Source organism: Denticeps clupeoides, chromosome 8 (genome assembly GCF_900700375.1).
Source record: "Denticeps clupeoides chromosome 8, fDenClu1.1, whole genome shotgun sequence".
Lineage (NCBI taxonomy): Eukaryota > Metazoa > Chordata > Actinopteri > Clupeiformes > Denticipitidae > Denticeps > Denticeps clupeoides.
The window spans coordinates 13104361-13124688 of NC_041714.1; the positions used below are offsets into that span (position 1 = coordinate 13104361).

At 43.3% G+C, this 20328-nt stretch overlaps 1 protein-coding gene across 14 annotated transcripts in view; it reads left to right on the forward strand.

Moving 5' to 3' along the window:
* The first annotated feature begins 4641 nt into the window (after positions 1-4641).
* Positions 4642-20328, forward strand: part of ccdc88ab (coiled-coil domain containing 88Ab) — a 36900-nt gene continuing 21213 nt past the window's right edge. For 12 of the 14 annotated variants that reach the window (XM_028988436.1, XM_028988437.1, XM_028988435.1 and 9 more), the window contains exons 1-4: positions 5146-5208; positions 5292-5392; positions 10488-10596; positions 18648-18717. In XM_028988436.1, coding sequence (XP_028844269.1) covers positions 5146-5208; positions 5292-5392; positions 10488-10596; positions 18648-18717 — 343 coding nt within the window. Of the gene's footprint in view, positions 5209-5291; positions 5393-10487; positions 10597-18647; positions 18718-20328 lie in introns of all 14 variants that reach the window. The other 2 variants (XM_028988427.1, XM_028988441.1) reach the window with 1 other exon arrangement.

Genomic DNA, 20328 nt, shown 5'->3' on the forward strand with positions numbered 1-20328 from the left:
GGACATGCCCAAAACACCTCCCCATGGACTAGTCCAGGAGGCATCCTGACCAGATGCCCAAATCACCTCAACTGGCTCCTGTCAATGTGGTGGAGCAGCGGTTCTACTCTTGAATGTCCGAGCTCCTCACCCTATCTCCAAGGCTGCGCCCGGCCGCCCTATGGAGGAAAATCATTTTGTCCGCGATCTCGTTCTTTCGGTCCTGGTCTTCATCCCTTCACACTCAGCTGTGAACCTACCCAACAAAGGCTTTACTTTACGTAGCAGATGGTTTTATCCAAAGTGACTTACAAGAGGAAGACACCAGCAATTCTCATTCGGTTTCTATAGATTTTGAGTTGCAAAACTAAGAGCCCTGATAAGGCCTAACTTGTCAGGAAAAGAACATGCTAGGGAATTGTTAAGAGCTAGATGATTTTTTACATTTTTGTGCGTGTGTTAGTGTTAGACTCGTCTGAAATACTTTTTAGTGGGTTTTCATCTGCTTCTTAAAGGTTTTAGTAGTCTCGGCTAGTCAAAGAGCTGCAGGTCAGAGCTTGATGAAGCTAGGAGGACCACATCTTCTGCAAAAAGCAGAGACGAGCTTCTCCTGCCACCAAACTCAACACGCTCCACACCATGGCTGTGCCTGGAAATTCTGTCCATATAGGTTATGAACTGGACTCCGCCAGGGCTGCCCTTTGTCACCGGAGAAGCATGGTGCCATCAGCGAATGATTCACAGTGTCTAGAACTGCTGTACGTTTATGATTTCTAAGTACAAGGAGACAACTTCTGATAAAAACAATCCTGAATTGGGCCGAAAGCGCAGGATTTCAAGAACTCTGGAGAGGAAAATAGTCAGAGATGTCAGCAAGGAGCGCCAGACATCTGCCAAGATGATTGTTGCCTCTTCTAGAGTCAATGTTTCAGTTTTGATGGTTCTTTGTCCTTTTACTCAAAGACTGGCACATCAGAGGGAGGGGGCGGCAGGAGATTCTCCGACTGGCTGGACCGGCATCTAATAACCAGCTCACAAAGTAAAACATGACAGAAGTAAGCTCCATACTCGAACTGTCAGTTTCACCTCAAAATACTGCTCAGCAGGCTGCAATACCCGTATTGCACCTGTAGGGGGCCTAGTTCAGTGAAAGTGAAGTAATTGCCATTGTGATACACAGTGCACACAACAATCTGTGTCCGCTGCTTTTAACAACAACAACATTTATTTCTTATATAGCCCAAAATCACATACAGTATGTCTCAATGGGCTTTGACAAGCCCTACAGTTGACACCCCCCACACTTGACCCTTCTGCACACAAGAAAAAAACTCTAGGAGAGAGAAAAAAAAGAAAGGAGGAAACCTTGGGAAGGAGTGATACAGAGAGGGACCCCCTTCCAGGGTAGAGTGAGCCTGCAAATGGTGTCAGTGCAGGACTGGTGATGATTTGTACAATAGGAAAGAAAGAACGAAAACATAATATTAAGTCCTACAGTTGTAGGGTTGGAGAAGTCCAGGATGTAGTCCATTTACAGCATTTATCAGACGCCCTTATCCAGAGCGCCCTTAGTCCAGTGTCATGGTCTACATGACATGTCCATTATTGTGTTATCGGTCCACTTATCGGTCCACCGTAACAACTGTAGTTGTTACGGTGGTGGTGGCTGTGGTGACCCTCTGGTTCGTTTATGTCCTTGTTTAGCAGTTGTCAGGAACCAGGGTTTATCTGCTGGTCTCTGCACTGGAGTCTGCCAGTAGTCTGGGCGCTTGATTCCGTGTCTCGGAGAAAAAAAACAGAGGTGGCACTGTACGACCGATACTGAAATATGTGGTGATAGTAGTATATTGGTGCTACATTGGCCCGGTACCCTAACTAGGACAGCCTAACTAGGGTGAATTTAACTTTGTCTGTGTCTAACAGGGGGCAGTGGGCAGGCATCCGGGGAGCAGTGTGGGGGGGGGGCGGTGCTTTAATCAGGGGCACCTTGGCAGAACGGGATTCGAAATAGAGCTCCTTCCTTAACCACTGGACTTACAGACAGTAAATCTTTCTGAAATGAAGATAGATGGAATGTCTAAATATAACAACTTATACCTTCCTGGCCCAAAACATGTTTTACTGTAAAATTGACCTGGAAACTTGACCTTCTCATGTGCACATAGACTTCTGATGAATATGGACATTTGCAGCTTGCTGTGCAGTATTTAAGGTTGTACAGACAATTTGCATAAGGAGCTAACTTCAGCATCTTTGTGTACTCTAAATTCTATGACACCCATATGACATCCCACGCTCGGGATGTGAGCGTGAGGTTCCTCGGTTCCTCACACCTGTCTACAGGGGAGGGAGGCAGGATGCTTCCAAATTAAGCCAATTTCATTCATAATATTGTAAATCCAAGCTTTTTATGTTATAATTAATTTTGTCCTGAGTTGTGCGAAATTGCAGAAAAAACGAATCTGCTCGCTAAAGTCTCTAATAATTTACATTGTGGTGATCCTCAGTTTGGAGGATGGGTGTTGATACTGGAGTGCTAAATTAACACAGATGAAAGATGGACAAGAACAGCTCAAAACCCCATATATGTTTATCTGGTTAAATTCAGTATTGTCACGACAACTTTGCCCTGGGCACCAACTGGGCTAGGACTTCCCCTGACTATAGGAGCACATTTCCCACAGTTAAATATGGTGGTGGGGGCATCATGCTGTGGGGCTGTTCTGCCGCCTCAGTTACAGTGAGTCTTGTTTGAGTTGCATGGCTTCATGTAAAAATAAAAGAAAAAATTGAAATTAGTCCAACGGTTCCTCAAGAATACCACAACCAAGATTATGGAGTGGCTCGCACTTCCTGTAGCAATGCACAAGTATTCTGTTTGATTGGTCATTCTCGAGACCTCAGCCCTATTCAGAATCTGTGGTGGGTGCTCAGAGTGAATGTCCATGCTCAGAAACCATGCAATTTGGACCAGCTATAACAATCAGCAATGAAAGAGTGGACCAAAATCCCTCAGGAGACCTGTGCCAACCTAGTAAAGAACTACTCTAAGAGATTAATGTCAATTGTGGCTCAGAAAGTGTATACTATTGACTATTAATGGCCAGGGGGCTAATCATTTTGTATTGCTCATTTTCACCTTTTCTTGTTTCAACTCGATCAATAAAATATCCTAAATTAAACTTAGTGGACTTTGTCATGTATAGATGATTTGTTTCCAAAATTTCAAACACTTATAGATTTGGCCTCAACTGTATACATTTTCGGCAAATCAATGGAGCTGTAAGAGCTGCTATTTAAACACATTTACATGTGAATTTCTATTTGCGCCACACATGCAAGCTTTATCCATTGGCTCTTTGTAAATAATAATGAACATAATTTCTCCTGTCATCCTACATTTGGCTTCTTTAAAATTCAGTTTTGATTCCTTTTGTCCTTGTTTGCTCTGTAGGGAGGCAGTTTAGACTGGGTCATCAAGTGTGTCTGATTATAGAGACACTTTGTAATAAATTAATTTACACATAAAAAGTACAAAAGTACAACAAAAACAGTTAACAAAAAAGTAAACAGAAACTTCAACAGTATGAATGCAATTGTCCTAACTACGTTTCTAAAATAGTCCACATTTTTCAGCCTATAGTCGGTAAATTATAAGCTTTTCCTTTCAAATCAGCTTGCAATTAAATGATCAAATCCTGCATTCAGGAGCATCCCTCTGGAGGTTCCTGTAGGAAAGAGTGTTTAGATAGGAGACTGATCATGGATCTTTGTAGGTTGTAGGTCTGTTTGGAGCGTATTTCTGAGCTGAAATCAGGTTACAGTTGTGCCAATCCATATACATGGATTTTCTATATCAGCTCCACAGGACACCGGAAAATGTTCTGGTTCCACACAGGTCAGTGTCACTTTAAAGTTAAAACGTGAAAAAAGGTCTTAATCATAGAATAAGTATCTTTTATAAGCATTAGGTTGTTATAAGAAATGTACACAGTATCTCACATTTTAAAGAGACATACAGTCATAATAACAACCTTTCTACCCTTATACATAATGGGTCAAGTAGTGCAGCCCACACTATAAAACTAATTTTATTGTCCAACACGTCACCCATGACAGCGTGATATTCTTCACATCCACCAGATGTCCCTATTTCTCATGAAAAGCTGTCTCCAGGAGGACACATGGCCAACTGTCATCCCCGTTATCACTTTTACGTGAAACTGTTCTCTCCTTTTTTCAATACTGAAATACAAATACAATCCTTAATATTCTAAATATTAAAAAATGGCCAAATGTTTATCTATTATAATACATTTTATATAAAAACTGTAGCAATTACTTTCATATGATCGCGTTCATATATAAAATGTGTTAACGGACATATTGCATAGTTTAGTACATGAGAAAATGTTGCATGAGAAAATGTTTTTTATAATGCTTTTGATTTTAGCATACCATGTGTGGCATTTGTCATGTGTTTAAATCTGTAGGGTGATCGTACTACCCCCATTCTACCCCCTGGCTTTTTTAATCGGATCTACTTACTCTCCGGGTCTCTCTCTGCTGTGGTGCGGCGGAGGGACACGCTTGCGGGAACGAATCTCCGCGGCCGCTGCAGGAGGCGGTGCTTCGACTGCGCATATTCGTCCGCCGCTCGTCGTCTGGAGCGGCACGCGCCGCTGACGGGGAGAAGCGCCGCGCTCTCAGCTAATTATCGCTCCATTATAATCATTCTAATCCCTTTCCGCACTCGCCAAGGATGGAGTGAGAACAAAAGTCGCGCGTTGGACATATTTTTCTGCCATTTCGTTTCCACGGCAGCGGGTCTTCCATTGATTGGTTGTGGATAAAATTCGTTTTTTTTACCTCAGCCGACCCATCCCCGGTACGGCGGCATTTAGCAACTTTTCTTTTTTTCCCGTCTCGACCTAAAGGGCATTTTTCCCTTCAGCTTCTTCAATAAACCTGGACGCCGAATGCGGGATTCGCACGTTGTTGTTTTTTTTTTGTGCAAAAAGAGAGCGAGTTGTTTTAATCAAATTAGCCGCATGGAGGAGCATGTGATTGGGCGGTCGCGCGAGGGAGAAATAAAAGATGAAATGATCCCTCGTCACGTTTAGCTCATTTCAGACACGAGCCTATTGTTCCGTGACATTGTCGAGGATGGAGAGCGAGGTGTTCGCCCCGCTGCTGGAGCAGTTCATGGCCACCCCGCTGGTCGCCTGGGTGAGTCCCCGTCTCCTGCCTTTATTGTGCTTCAATGCGACCCACGAGCCGCTGTGTGTAGCGAACTTTGTTGCTTTTGCCAGGCGAGGACGGCGGGCCGGTGGCCTCGCGGCGACGGAGGCGGACTGGCGGAGTACGTGGAGCTGGTGGACGGCGTGTATCTCAACGAGGTCATGCTTCAGATGTGAGTAACGCTGCGGCGTCATCTGCGGCTCGCAGCGAGGCGCCCCGGCTTCCCCAGCTGTCCTTTCTGCTGCTCTGGTGTTCGTGCATCGCCGCAAACGCGCTCTGGATGTGGTTTACGGAGCAGTGCACGCTGCTGATGGAATATGGGCGTGATTCGGTTTTCGGTGCGCTGGCCCAGATTTCCTGGGTGACTTTAACCCACTGTGGATTTAGCCTAATTAAACTTGCAGAGCTACTAGGACAAACCAAATGCACCGATTGGACGGGACCGGGCTGATTTCACAAGTTGTCAGTGGCCCTTGCTGAAATAATTTGATTTCTGAGAATGTGCCTGGGGTCGCATCCCTTTACTTTATTGGAATGTTTGCCAATGTGAGTTGTTGGCCGTTCTTAGAAGGATGAAGGCGTAGAGGTGATTGAACGGGCACGATTTCCACAAGAGGGCCATTAGATCTTAGAACGGAAAGAACCTCAATGGAATCACAATTTCATTACAATATGGCAGAGAGAAATGAACATCTCTTTTTGTTTTAAGGCAATGTTAATGTTTGCAAGCAGTTCATGTGTTGTGAGCTGTCACACTGAACTGCCTTCGTAGTGATTTGGTGTCCGTGTGTGTGTTTCAGTATATACGGCACTGTGCAGTAGTGTGTCAGTAGTGAAACTAATTCTCCGTCTTCCAGTCAGTACCTCTGAAATTGGTCCGGACGGTAAAACACAAATAATAATGATTACAAAGTGAAAGTGGCAATTTCATGCTTATCTAAAGATGTGGAAGGTGTCTCTCCCAACTCAGAGATTAATGAAAGATCTCCTACAGGCAGAAGTGTACAGATGTAGAACAATATTGTGTTATGGTCTGAGAACAGTAATCTGTAATTTTTTTCTCCTTCATATATAATGCCATTATTTCATGAAAATAAGTACATTCTGCAATAGGTATGCTTTAGGTAAAAGCAACCTATGTTTTGGTTGCTTGCAGTTCAGATAAAGTGGTTTTGTCTTCTGGGGCCGTTTTGGGACCCAAGACTTTGGTGCAGTACATTGCATATATGTAGTTAAGGTTTGGGCTACTTTTAATAGCCTTTATGACGGTCCGTTCACTATCTGATTATGTTAATACAGGACATATGTTGGGGAAACAAAGGGATTTGTTTAGCAGGTTCATGTTGCATAATCCTCATTCCCATAGCATCTTCCAATCAAGGATTTAGGTGGGAATTTTGTTGCTTTGCAAACAAAGTTGTAGACTGTAGACCATTATGGTCTACATTTTACCTCCTGGATTATGAAAGTGAATTGATTTTGATTGTGAAACACATAAATTTACATTTATTGCACTGATCAGACATACAATCAGTAGTTTGCCTGGAGCAATTCAGGGTTAAGTGTCTTGCTCAGGGACACAATGGTAGAACCTGGGTCTTCTGGTTCATAGGCGAGTGTGTTACCCACTAGGCTACCGCCCTGCACCAAGCACAGCACACTTTGACAAAACAAAATGTGTCCTCCGCATTTAACCAATCACCATGAAAATCTCCCAGGGAGCACTGTGTGGGGACGGTGACCACTGGCCCACATACCTGATAAGTCACACAACTCTGTTCTGTCATTTTTGACTAAGAATGAGTCCCAGAATCCCGGCGGTGTGCTTGACCAGTGGACACAGCAGCTGGTGCTGGGGCTGCTCCACTGTCTTTCGCTTTCACTGCACCCACAGTCAGCACATCTTTGTCTGGACACCAAAGCCCTTGTGCTTGGCAGCTCGCTCAGCCGCACGAGCAGACGTGGCCATTTAGCGCGGCAGCGGGGCAGCTCATGAGCCGGGAAGAGCTTTGTTGAATGACAACAGTTTAATTAAGTTAATCCTGACTGGCCTGTCTTCTCCAGCCGCCCAAATTCTCTCCCCATGGTGTCTTTTAGCACCAAAAAGGAGAAATAATAGGATACAGTGGATACCATTGCCAGACATGCCTCTGTTCTTCTCTCTCCCGCCCTGGACGTTCTCACAGTCAGTTTTATACATAGAAGAACATCTCCGGTATAGTGCTGTATGCCATAAAAGGGAATCGTGGTGAGGGTAATGGACAAAGGTGAGCAGCCATGCCTGTCTTCTATCCAGCCTTTGCCACACCCAGCCTGCTTCGTGCACCTCCAACTGCCCTATATTCCGCTCTTTTTATTATGGTCCTAGAATGGAGATGGCGCGATGGATGCATGACCTCGTCCTCACTGTAAACAGTGGGTTTTGAGCACAGCTCTGATGTGCTCTTGAGTCGAGTCACAGGAAGCAGCTGCTCTGACCTTGGAATGGCAATGTTTTAACAAGGTCATGCTGGGCCCCATAGGAGACATTTTGCAGAAACATGGGGGACCTGCCAAAAACACTGGATAAACTTACTACTGCACACTACACTGCTAATTTACAGTAGTGCTTGAAAGTCTGTCAACAGTAGCTTTTGTCACTAATTCCATTGTACCATCACCTTTTTATTGAAAAACCTTAATGGCTGATTAATGTCCATCCGTTCTCTCCTAACACCCCTTGTACACAGGATATGTCACAAATGTGGGTCCTCAGCCACGTTTATCAGAGCTTTATTTCAAGCATTCTGATGCATGAACTAGTCAATGTGACATTAGCAAACATGCCCTATGTCTTATACAGCACTGCAATAATATATCCATACAACTTAAAATCTGTAAGGAAGAATGTGTAATATTGTGAAATAGTTCTTTGCATGAAATTGCCATATAATTTACTCTTTTACAAAAGCAAAGAGTAAGTGCCCAAGCAGTTTCTTGAACAGTTATTAAATGTGATTAGTCATATTGCAGGTTATTTTTTTCCCTTCCCGCTCGATCACATTTAGGTGAATAAATATGTTTGTTTATAACAGAAAACATAGAATTCAGAATAATTTAAATGGAAAAAAACTAATTTAGGAAAAGATCAAATGGATTTCATAGGGCCCTTTTCTAGGTATTAAATAATCGTGGTGCTTCCTTGAGTTTAGCTAAGATGTCCTTGGTGCAGATTGTGTACTTAGTTAACCCATCTAACCGAGACACCTTGACCTTGAAAAGCTAATTTTCTGTCTGTTAAAGACCCTTTGACTTTAGGCATGTTTATGTAGTAATGTGTGGTGTTGATGTAGTCCAGCCGGGTGTTGCTTGTTTTTGCCCATTGTCTGGCTCAGTACGACTCGTGTGGTGTTTGAGCAGAGCGCCGCTCTGGCTCAATACCACACTCGTGCCTCAGCATCCGCCCCGCCTCACTTGAGATTGATGCAGACTGTCAGAAATAGGTTACTCACCAACGCAGCAGTGCCCGGGGGCTCTCGGCTGCACTGCATTGAATATTGACATGAACATTGACTGGTTTACAAAGGCAACACGTAAGCATCATTGCTGTGTGTGTTTCCCTATACTCCACAAAGGACCCCATTCAGACAGGCATGCTAGGTAGTCGTCAGGTTGGAGGTGACGTTTTGTAGACATTGGAGGCTGGATTCATTCAAAGTCCAGCTTCCAAAATGGTGCTTGTTTGGTGGCACAGCGTGTCCATTTCCAGTCTGCCATTGAAATGTTTCCCCCTCCTCAACCAGTACTCGGACTGACAGGATTACAGTTCCCTCTGTGGTATGTAATTAAGAGGTTAAGCTCACCCCCTGTTGTGCCCTTCCAATAGGGCCTTAAATGGCCATGGGGTGGGTCATGTGACTGGTATTCACACTGCCATTAAAAGGGCCCTGTCTAATTTTCAAGACTGAGAGGCGCATGTGTGTGTAAGCAACACACGTTCAACTGGAGATAACTGATTTTATTTTTTATTTCCCCGTTTGTTTTCTGCACAGCACTAATTTGGGTATTTTTATTTAGTGCATTGAGAGTGCCCTGTTAGACCTGGCACTGGAGGTATGTGGGGCAGCGTTAACGCTGAAGCTAGCCATTGTTGCAAGGTTCATTTAAAGTAGGCTCCTGTGCACATGGGGCTCCCAGAGACCCCCAGTGCAAGGAGCATTTGGAAATGGATCACAGATGTAGAAATGTGCCCATGCATGCATGTCCACACACAGACAAATGGTCACATTAGGCCACACACACACACAACACCCCAGAATGCTTCTCTGCTTAATGCTCATAATTGTTGAGCTCTTTGGCATTTTGCAGTGTGGCTTACCAGCGTTGGAGTCACCCACTGTTTTAATTCAACAAGATGCAGCATGTGTCAGAAGAGCCTGAGTGAGAAATGAGGTCAGAGACTTTGCTAAACACGAGCCATCTGTCCAGAGGAGGTAGCCAGTGGCTCTCGCTAGATGTGTGTTAATCTCTGCCACCTCTGAGTGTCATCTGAGCGCTGACCTGAGCAGAATACACGAAATATTGGAAGGAGCACTTTTTGAATTTTTGTACATAAGAATAAAGGATGTTTTCTGTCTGTCTGTACCAGACATGGCCAGACTAATTCTGCTCATTGTAAATGGTCTACAGGGTCTTAAGTGGACATGTTTATATCCCGCTGTGCATAGCTGGATACGTACAAAAGCCATCCTGGACAAACAGGAGGACCTCAGATGTTTTCTAAAGCCACATGATTAGCAGGGTGATTTTGGCAGGATATTCACCCCGTGAGGCAGCTATTTATATACTTGTTGGTACATCTGTATCAGTGGGGGACCCCAGTGACTCCCAGTCTGGACGTTCTTTCCTTCTTACCTCCATGTTGTCCCATGGAAGTGTTTCTTCATTTACCGAGCTTTGTGCTTAAGACCCTCTGTATAATGTGGGTACTTGCTGTGCAGAGCGCTCCTGTCCAATTTATAAATATGGAAACAGCTGTACAGAATTTGTGGCTTTCCTGGGAATTCATTTTGGTAAATTTTTACTTCAGAGTGTACCAACTGTACACTGGACCATTAACTCAGGTGGTGGCACTGTAGTGGTTTATGATCTGTTCACATGCCAATATCATTTGACCAAGGTGGTTGAGAAGGTTGTGTGAAAGGTCATTCACTTATTTGTTTTTTTTTCTTTCCTTTTTTTTATAAATTCATGTCCCCTTTTCTTATTTCTGTTTTTGTTTTCCACAGAAATCCAAAAGCCATTGTCCAAAGGACCAACAAGAAAGTGAACAACGACTCAACATTACGCATACAGAACCTCTCCATCCTGATTCGCCAGATCAAGTCTTACTACCAGGTGAGTTAGCTGGGTTGATGTTTAGGCGTGAATCTGGAGTGTGCGTTGGTAGACTGGGCTAGGCGGATCTGTGGGTTCAACAGAAGCCTTGATAAAAGCAAGACTTAACAGAATTAAAACACACACACCAACATCAGAGACAGAAATGGTACTTATTTCAGTGGTGGCTGTGATGTGGGAGCCTCTATCCAGATGGTGAAAGGGTCTCTAATGAAATCACTTCAGAAATCTGCTGTGCAGCTTTAGCATGGACTACAGATGTGCTGCTTTTTCAGAACCACAACATATTTGGGTCTTGAAATAGTGTGAATGTATGAAGTTTTTTTATTTTTTATTCAGAAACCTTTACATAAGTGTGTTTCTGGTACTTTAGTCAACCAAGCATACATTTCCTTTATAATTTCTTACTTTGGTATGAGTAAGAAGGCATGTAATGGGGGAGTTAATCAGAAAAGGAAGAGGGAAATAAGTGTTCACTTATGATAATGCATTGCTTCTGTTAACTGAGAGAGTTAATTTTGTCTTCACTAGGTGGTCCCTTACTCTGAACAATCAGAAAATATTCACGATTCAAACCACACGGAACGATCTGAACCCCTTACGCTCAGCTCTGGCACTAATGCACCATAGAGTGCAGCATGAAGTATTTTCTTATCTCTTTCAACCACGTCCCCTGTCCCCAGATATCACTGAGCCCACCCGGAAATTGTTCTCACCGCTGCTGGAGATTTGGGTGGCCAGTGATGGCTTATTAGCTCGTGGTTAAAGTATATTGTTTTTTAGATGCATCATTATTTAGTATCCCACACACTTGCATTTTGGGTAATGTATTTATAGTCTGTCATGTATGTCCCCTGAGTGAGGTCAGAATGTTGTGCAGCTTAAAGCCGAAAAAGAGGTCAAACCTGCTGCCTGGGTTGGATGGAAATAGCAGATTATGTCAAAAGCAGGCTTTGGCATGTAGATCTGATCTATGTGCTGGCAACATTATCACGTTGCGTGAAATAATGTGGCCAAACCCAATGATTTTTGCTTTTTTTTTTTAATGTGGAACTCGTACTTACAGGTAAAAATGCAACATTTAATGGTTTGTAGGTCTGGCCACACAATGTGTCGGATGCTTTTCCAGAAGCAGCTGTAGGTAGTCCGATTGGCGTTTACCACGCTCTTGCAAAGCTCTGCTCTGTGCTGCTTTTAAAGACTCCCGGGATGCAGGGGAGTTACTATGGTGCTGACTCAGCACAAACCCCCTCCCAGTTGAGAACTTACTAATTAACCATGCCGGTATCGGGGGCATCAGAAGGACTTCTGGCCTTCTGGGATCCCCCCTCCTGTTCTGTTAGAGCTGCTAAGAACACCGCTTCAACACGCTTGTGGAAAAATGTCCATATAAATTCAACTATAGTGCGCGGACAGTCAGAAATATAGCGAATACATCACAGGAATTGTGCATGTCTGTGGTTATTGCAGTGTTCTCATTTGTTCAATTGAATTTTGAGAAAAGATGTTTGCCTAATGGTTTATTATAATATGAATATAATTGTATGTTTCATAATTTTGGTGTTTACTTAAACTTTTATGAATGCAATATCACAGTTATAAAGAAAAAAATAATTTAAATATTCTGAATACTGTGATAATGCATTCATAAAAGTTTTTTTTATATATATATTTTCCCTCCTAACCACACCCAGCAGTTTGTGTATGTGAAGTGCTCTGTGAATGAAATGTTGGTTCACTCCACACTTTTCATCCCTTGTTGATGTTTAACAGAGACTGTACATTGTTAATGACTGGGGTCAGGGGTGGGCTAATCGCTGGTGGGGACGCAAGTCACCACTCTGTCCCCTGCCGTTTAGAAGAGGGGGAGGCCTTGCCGAACACTCACTCATTCATGGGGCCGGTCTGCCGCTGGGGCTGCCAGGTGATTGATTGCACACAGGGGACGACTGGTTAACTCTGCGCCTCCTGCCGTCATGACCAGCACTGTCCTGTGGGTGAGCCAGCTGCAGGACAAAGGCAATAACAGGAGACAACGTGTGCCCGTTCTGAGACCACCCTGCACTTCTGGGGTTATTGCACCTTTGGGTGTTTTGTATGTTGCGTCTTTGTAAAGCGCTGCTTGCCTATTGAAAAGAAAAGTCTGAATGGAGCGCTTGTTGCTGTCATAAAGCTATTATCACCCTCCCAAACACGGCATATATAGGAGTCACCGGCCTGTAAATGGCACGTTATCGCGACTCATGTCTGCTTGTGCTGGTGAGGTGGGGTCTGGTCCTCAGACTCGCTGCTTGTGTCTCTGTTTTGACTGTTGAACAGAGCCCCTTTCTCAGAGACCCCTAGGCCCCAGGGCTCTGTGCATGAGTTCATGCCAGACCACGTGACCCAGCTTAATGTTTTTATGCTCTCTTTGTATGCGGTAGTGTAGATGTTTGCTATATGCTTGTGCCCACCACCCCCCCACCGTAAGTGGGCCCCTCCTCTGCTGCTCCTCCTGCGTCAGTGAGACCTGATGCAAGTCTGTTTTCTTCGACCCGGTGGCCCAGTTTGTGTTTTAAGTTCCTCAGATCCACAAAGACAGTCTGTTTAGGAGGCTGGGCAGGCTTCCTGTGGCCAGATCTGAAGCTGGGGTTTCTGGGATTTTGTGTGTGTGTGTGTGTGTGTGTGTGTGTGTGTGTGTGTGTGTGTGTGTGTGTGTGTGTGTGTGTGTGTGTCTTGGAATGTTTCATGGAAATATTGAGGAATGCATGCAGCCTGTGTCATTATGGGGAAAGCAGTGAATTTTCCGCAAGGCTCCTCCAGATCCTCAAAGGGAGTCTTGTGCCCCTAAACGTTTATTGGGTTTGGGAAGTCTTAAGTTCTTGGCGATCCAGCGATGTTGCCGTGCATCAGCAAACAAATTCGTTTATTAGAGCGTGCATTTCAATTTCCTTCAGGCAGTCTGGCCTGCTCAGTGCTTCATGGATGCTGGGAAAAACACGGAACACAGTAGTAAACATCGACTGGGAGGCGTTTTGTTTGTTTTCAGCAAGAGGAGCATGAATTGCTGAAAATGAATTGCTGCCCGTGTTTATTTCTTCTTTTTTTTTTTTTTTTTATTGCTTCTCTCTCTTAGTTACCGAATTGGGCTCTTATTAAAAGACTTAAAGTAGAACCAGTATGATCCTGTCAGGGCACAGAATTTATACTTAATTTAGACTGCAGATGTAAACCAGTCTTAATTCAGCACTGGTTCTATAGCTGCACACAGGTGTAATGTGACTTTCTGCGTGGACCGCATCGAACCTAATGTCTTAATATTTTTTTGAGAGACAGAATGAAATGTGCTTTTATTTTATGAGAATGAGATTATTTGTTTGTAAACAAAATTACAGCTAAACTAACTAACACAAAGATGGTTTCATTTTTACTTAATTGAGCAGTGATATTGAAACACAATTTTACATAATTTCAAAATGCTTTTTTTAAATTATATTCTATTACTGAATCAGCAGTATGGGCATGTCATTGATTTCATGGGCAGCATAGCGCAATTATGTCATTGCCATATTTTATACACCCTAAGAATTTGACAATTTTTACTGTATATAAATAAAATTGCACTTAAATGACTTATCCTATTGTTCTGAAAATTGTATTGTAATAAAGTGGAAGTGTACGTAATGCTGTGCTTCCCATTGTTGGTTGGAAGAAACTTCCTCTCTGTTCATTTAAAGCAACATGATAATCACAGCATTTTTAAATTTAGTGTGGCGGAAATATCTGCAGAGGAGAAAGAGATGAGAGCTTCCCTCACGCCCTAACCATGCAGAGGATCAGCATGGCGGGGATGAATAAAATCCGCTAGCCGTTTCCATGGAAACATGCTCTCAGTCTGCAGAATGGGTGTGATTCAGGGCCATCAATGTTCTCGGCGCGCACCTCCCCCCGCCCCCCTTTTTTTTTTTTTTTTTTTAAGATTTTAACCAGTGCCTGCACAATCAGCCTCCTTGTGTCAGGTCTTCAACCCAGAGCGGAACCTGGTGTAAAGGAACACAGGAACCTCACATCCCCCAGCCTCACTGCCATACAGCTGCATATACGGACTCACACACACAGAACTACTGTGGCTCACAATGAAGTGTGCTACTGGATCCAGACCCCCCCCCCCTTTTTTTTTTCTGTCGCTTATGTTCTCCTCTGCTGGAGAGGTGTGACCTAGACATTAAGGACATGAAATTCTGAGTGCATCAATAATGCAGATTTTGAGTCATTGTGTGAACCGAAGGGAATCCATCATCATTCAAGCTAAAGCCTCCAACAGAAACCCCTTTCAAGAGCTTTTTTTGGCTTTCTCATATTTTTGTCTTTCTGAGATTTGGATGTCTGATCTGAGGGAGGTGCAGCAGTTCTGTGATGGAGGATAGATGCACTTCAAAGTGGAACCAGTGTCTGGAATCCTGGATCAGCATGACGTGCCTCAGCATGGCCCTGCCTCCTGCAGCTTGGCCATGTTTTATACATGAGATGTTACTCATAATCTCCTCTGAATGTAGTCACGCCCCTAAAAACTGTTCAGTCTGAAATGAGACTGGTATCACACTGAATTTGTTTTATGTTCACCCTGGAAGTGAGGTACAGTGAGGAAATGGCAAAGCTCAGTCCCCAATGAGTTACACTCCTGCCGTTGCCATGGAAAGGAAAGAGTCTCTTCACACGGGTAAGAAGAAAGGTGAAAATGCTGCCTGGTGTAGAGCATAATCATGACAATCATGCAGCAGTGAGCATGTTGGCTGGGGGAAGGAAACGCTGAAAGCTCACAATGGGACTCTTGTCATGGTGTTTACTCGAGTGGACAACACATGTTGTATTGAGGTGACAGGTGTGTGTGCTGTTTTGACAGGGACAGGTGTGTGTGTTAGTTTCATGGCTTCAGTTGCTGCTTTCTCTGCTGACCGAGCACCTCGTGCATATCCAAGTCCTGACCATAAGAAATACGGTTGTTTACTCCAAAATGCCCTTAACTTTCAGTCAGTCAAATCAATCGTGAAATTTAAGAGGCATGGAAGAGAGGAGAGGAAAAAAATAAGTCCTTCTACATAATCATTATCCAGGATTAAACGCATCCATGTTTTTATGGGTTAGAAGGGGTGAATAAGTTTCAGATCAATTATTTTTTTAAATGGTCTCATTGGGGGATCAAAAGGATTCCTCACCCATTTATTTATTACATTATCACCTCAAGAATTTATATACAGGGAGTGCAGAATTATTAGGCAAGTTGTATTTTTGAGGAATAATTTTATTATTGAACAACCATGTTCTCAATGAACCCAAAAAACTCATTAATATCAAAGCTGAAGGTTTTTGGAAGTAGTTTTTAGTTTTTATTTTTAGCTATTTTAGGGGGATATCTGTGTGTGCAGGTGACTATTACTGTGTATAATTATTAGGCAACTTAACAAATATATACCCATTTCAATTAATTATTTTTACCAGTGAAACAAATATAACATCTCCACATTCACAAATATACATTTCTGACATTCAAAAACAAAAACAAATCAGCGACCAATATAGCCACCTTTCTTTGCAAGGACACTCAAAAGTCTGCCATCCATGGATTCTGTCAGTGTTTTGATCTGTTCACCATCAACATTGCGTGCAGCAGCAACCACAGCCTTCCAGACACTGTTCAGAGAGGTGTACTGTTTTCCCTCCTTGTAAATCTCACATTTGATGATGGACCACAGGTTCTCAATGGGGTTCAGATCAGGTGAACAAGGAGGCCATGTCATTAGTTTTTCTTCTTTTATACCCTTTCTTGCCAGCCACGCTGTGGAGTACTTGGACGCGTGTGATGGAGCATTGTCCTGCATGAAAATCATGTTTTTCTTGAAGGATGCAGACTTCCTGTACAACTGCTTGAAGAAGGTGTCTTCCAGAAACTGGCAGTAGGACTGGGAGTTGAGCTTGACTCTATTCTCAACCCGAAAAGGCCCCACGAGCTCATCTTTGATGATACCAGCCCAAACCAGTACTCCACCTCCACCTTGCTGGCGTCTGAGTCGGACTGGAGCTCTCTGCCCTTTACCAATCCGGGCCCATCCATCTGGCCCATCAAGACTCACTCTCATTTCATCAGTCCCTAAAACCTTAGAAAAATCAGTCTTGAGATATTTCTTGGCCCAGTCTTGACGTTTCAGCTTGTGTGTCTTGTTCAGTGGTGGTCGTCTTTCAGCCTTTCTTTCCTTGGCCATGTCTCTGAGTATTGAACACCTTGTGCTTTTGGGGACTCCAGTGATGTTGCAGCTCTGAAATATGGCCAAACTGGTGGCAAGTGGCATCTTGGCAGCTGCACGCTTGACTTTTCTCAGCTCATGGGCAGTTATTTTGCGCCTTGGTTTTTCCACACGCTTCTTGCGACCCTGTTGACTATTTTGAATGAAACGCTTAATTGTTCGATGATCACGCTTCAGAAGCTTTGCTGCATCCCTCTGCAAGATATCTCACTATTTTTTACTTTTCTGAGCCTGTCAAGTCCTTCTTTTGACCCATTTTTCCAAAGGAAAGGAAGTTGCCTAATAATTATGCACACCTGATATAGGGTGTTGATGTGCATCTCTGTAGGGGTGTGGTCTAATGACATCACCTAATATGCTTAATTTGTAGTAGGCTTTCGAGCCTATACAGCTTGGAGTAAGACAACATGCATGAAGAGGATGATGTGGACAAAATACTCATTTGCCTAATAATTCTGCACTCCCTGTATGTATATTTAGTTTTCATATCTTGTGCAATAGGGCCTGTCTGCATGAATATTGACAATACCAGCAGCTTCACTTAACACGGTTAGCATTAGTTTCCATTCATTTTTTTCATCCCATGAGCTATACAGAGTACAATATGAGTGTAAATTTAGGTCACACATGTTCAATATAATGCTGCACTCGTGTTCAAAATGGTACTTTGATTCTGTCCTTTTCTGTCTCCAGCATGCCATCTGAAGGCATATCCAGATGTTTAAAGGCATCGGTGGCCAGATGTGAGAACCTGTGGTTGTAGTGCCTTAACTATAGCTGTAGATATTAGATGATTAGTGCAGGCTGAAAATTGAGGGGGTAGGGGCGAATTTAAAGCTCCGTAAAAGACAGATGGTGAAAAGCTCATGTTCACTAAGCCTCTTTCTTTTTTTTTTTTTTGATGACCTCAGCCTAATGAAACTGGTTGAAATATCTAGACTATAAGTTCAAGTTCAAGGATATACACAATTTGAACCATATACACAATGAAACAAGACAACGTTCCACCAGGTCCAATAACACAACACAAGGTGCTGACAGGACATAATAATTTACAGAGCCTTTTCATTGTTTTAAATGCTCTGGCTTAACTCGTTTTCATGATTCTTTTGTGCACCGACTGTAAGAGCTTACATGGACGACTGAAGCAGTGACAGAGTGTGTACCACAGTACCATTTTATTGCATTAATTACACACTCTGGCATGAGCCCTTTGACTCCAACTCTAATCCAGCCAGTCATATTTGGGAAACGCTTGCAAATCACTGTTTGGTCATGCTCCAACACAGCAGGTCTCACACACACACACACACACACACACACACACACACACACTCTCTCACTCGGGCAGTAGACCAGGCCAGCACTAGGCAGTTACACCAGATCCATGCTGGAACTGAACCAAAACTCTGGTTCCCAGGGCTTTCCGTTACATTTTTACTGGTGCAGGTTAATATCAGCATTTCAGGTGGATGAAGATGTTAGCTAGTATATCAGCACTTTTTTTGCAAAGCACAGTGACAGACAGTAATCAGCTTTGAGTGTCTCGTCTGCCGGAGACGTCGCTGCTCTGTATGCAAATTTGTTTACATTGATTCTTTACCAGGCTTATTAAATGAGAAATGTTGAAATATTATTGTGAGTTTGCACTGTCATAAATGATTTAAAGCAAAATCACTCATGTTTACTGTATTTGTAAGTGTGTGTTTTTTTTTTTTTTTTTTTTTTTTTTTTTTTTTTTTTTTTTTTTTTTTTTTTTTAATGTTGCAGGAGAGTCTTCAGCAGCTGGTAATGATGGCTTTGCCCGACTTGCTGGTGCTGGGCAGGAACCCCCTCAGTGGTACGTTTCTCACCCTTCCACACTGTTTCCACTCATTCATGGAAAATCGATCATTTTCTCCTTTTTAAAACTTTATTTTTTCAAGTTCTTAAATCCTGATCTGCCTCTATTTATAATCTATTTATTCCCCTGACATTTTCCCAAAGCCTACGACTTCAGTTAGCATTTTTAGTATTTTTAAAATTTTTTATAGTATTATTGATAGATTGGTGACTAGACATTAGCACTCACTCGTCGCTACGCTCCTGAACTTCTGACCTCTGCCGAGCAAAGCCAAAAGCTCTGAAAGTGGTATGACATCTGTGTTTTATTAAAGACTCATTACAGCATGGTGGGGGATGGGTGCTTTATCAGAACCCCAGGTTTCTTTTTCAATCTCTTTATACTAAACAAGCTTCAGAGCTTGCCCTTAAGAGGCACTCCGGTCAGATGTTTCATAGCTGTGTTGTGGGGATTTTCTTGTGCTTCCTAACAGCTGTCTGCATGCTTGCCATTCTAGATGAAGGCTAACATCTGCTGGTGAACAGCAAACCGCTTAATGACAGGTGGAGTCTGGCCTGAGACACAAGGAGGTCTAATGTGAAAGGTCAGCAACCTTTCAAGGGGTTGGTCTGAGGAAGGAGAGCCTCTGACTCTACAGAAAATGTCAGATGGCTAGCTGCAAAATGTGCATATTCTGCCAATAAAATGTGGTCCATGACAACAGAAATCCCAAACTTACGGATTACTTTTATTTTATATATATATTACGTTTTCTAGGAGCAATGTTACATCAAGTAAGGTTTGAGCATGTTTAAAATTGATTGATCCAGAAACTGTGACTGTTTGAGGTTAATCTGTACTGATGTCATCCTCCAGATGACCCTGCGATTCTGGAAATGTTCTGGCCACTGCTGACTTACTGGCATTGTGCTGGTTCTACCAGATACACTTTACTGACTGCATTCAGCCAGCCAGTGGGGTAGTGCTCTCCTCTCCTCCTGACTGTATCGCATCTTTTACATCATGGGTGTTTTAAGGACAACAAAAAAGTTCTGCTTCTGAAACGCTGCTGTTTTCATTCGGGTCATGTGAGGGGAACTACAGGAAGTACTAACCCGGTACTATAGCATTACTCAGACTCCGGGGTCTGTGAGTTCATCAGAGGAACCTTTTCCTTTTTCCTGTGAACAATGGCCAAGGCGGAAAAGGGCGCACTGCCCACAGGAATCAGTCGGTGTCCATGCCACTCATGTGCTTCCTGGCAGGAAGTGAGTAGAGCAATGGAGAAGTTCCCATAATGCTGAGCAGCGGTAACACTTGAGCATGGATCTAAGTGTGTGTAGAAAGGAACATCTTTACCCTCCTCCACTTCCTCAGCCCTCCTCAGTGAGGCTTTTCTAAATTATTCATTCCCTGTTCCTGACTTCTGCTTATCTTCACCACTAGCAGATATTTGCCTTCATGAATATCTGTACAGTCTCTCCTCCGGTGCAGATGTGCAGGTGGCGTCAAGCAGCTAATTTCAGAGCCACCTCCTTCACAGCTCCTTTAGCCACCCTCACAAAGAGCCTTCTTCCAGTGCCTCTTAATATGAGGAGTCTTTTTCTAAGAGCTTGGGTGATTTATGTA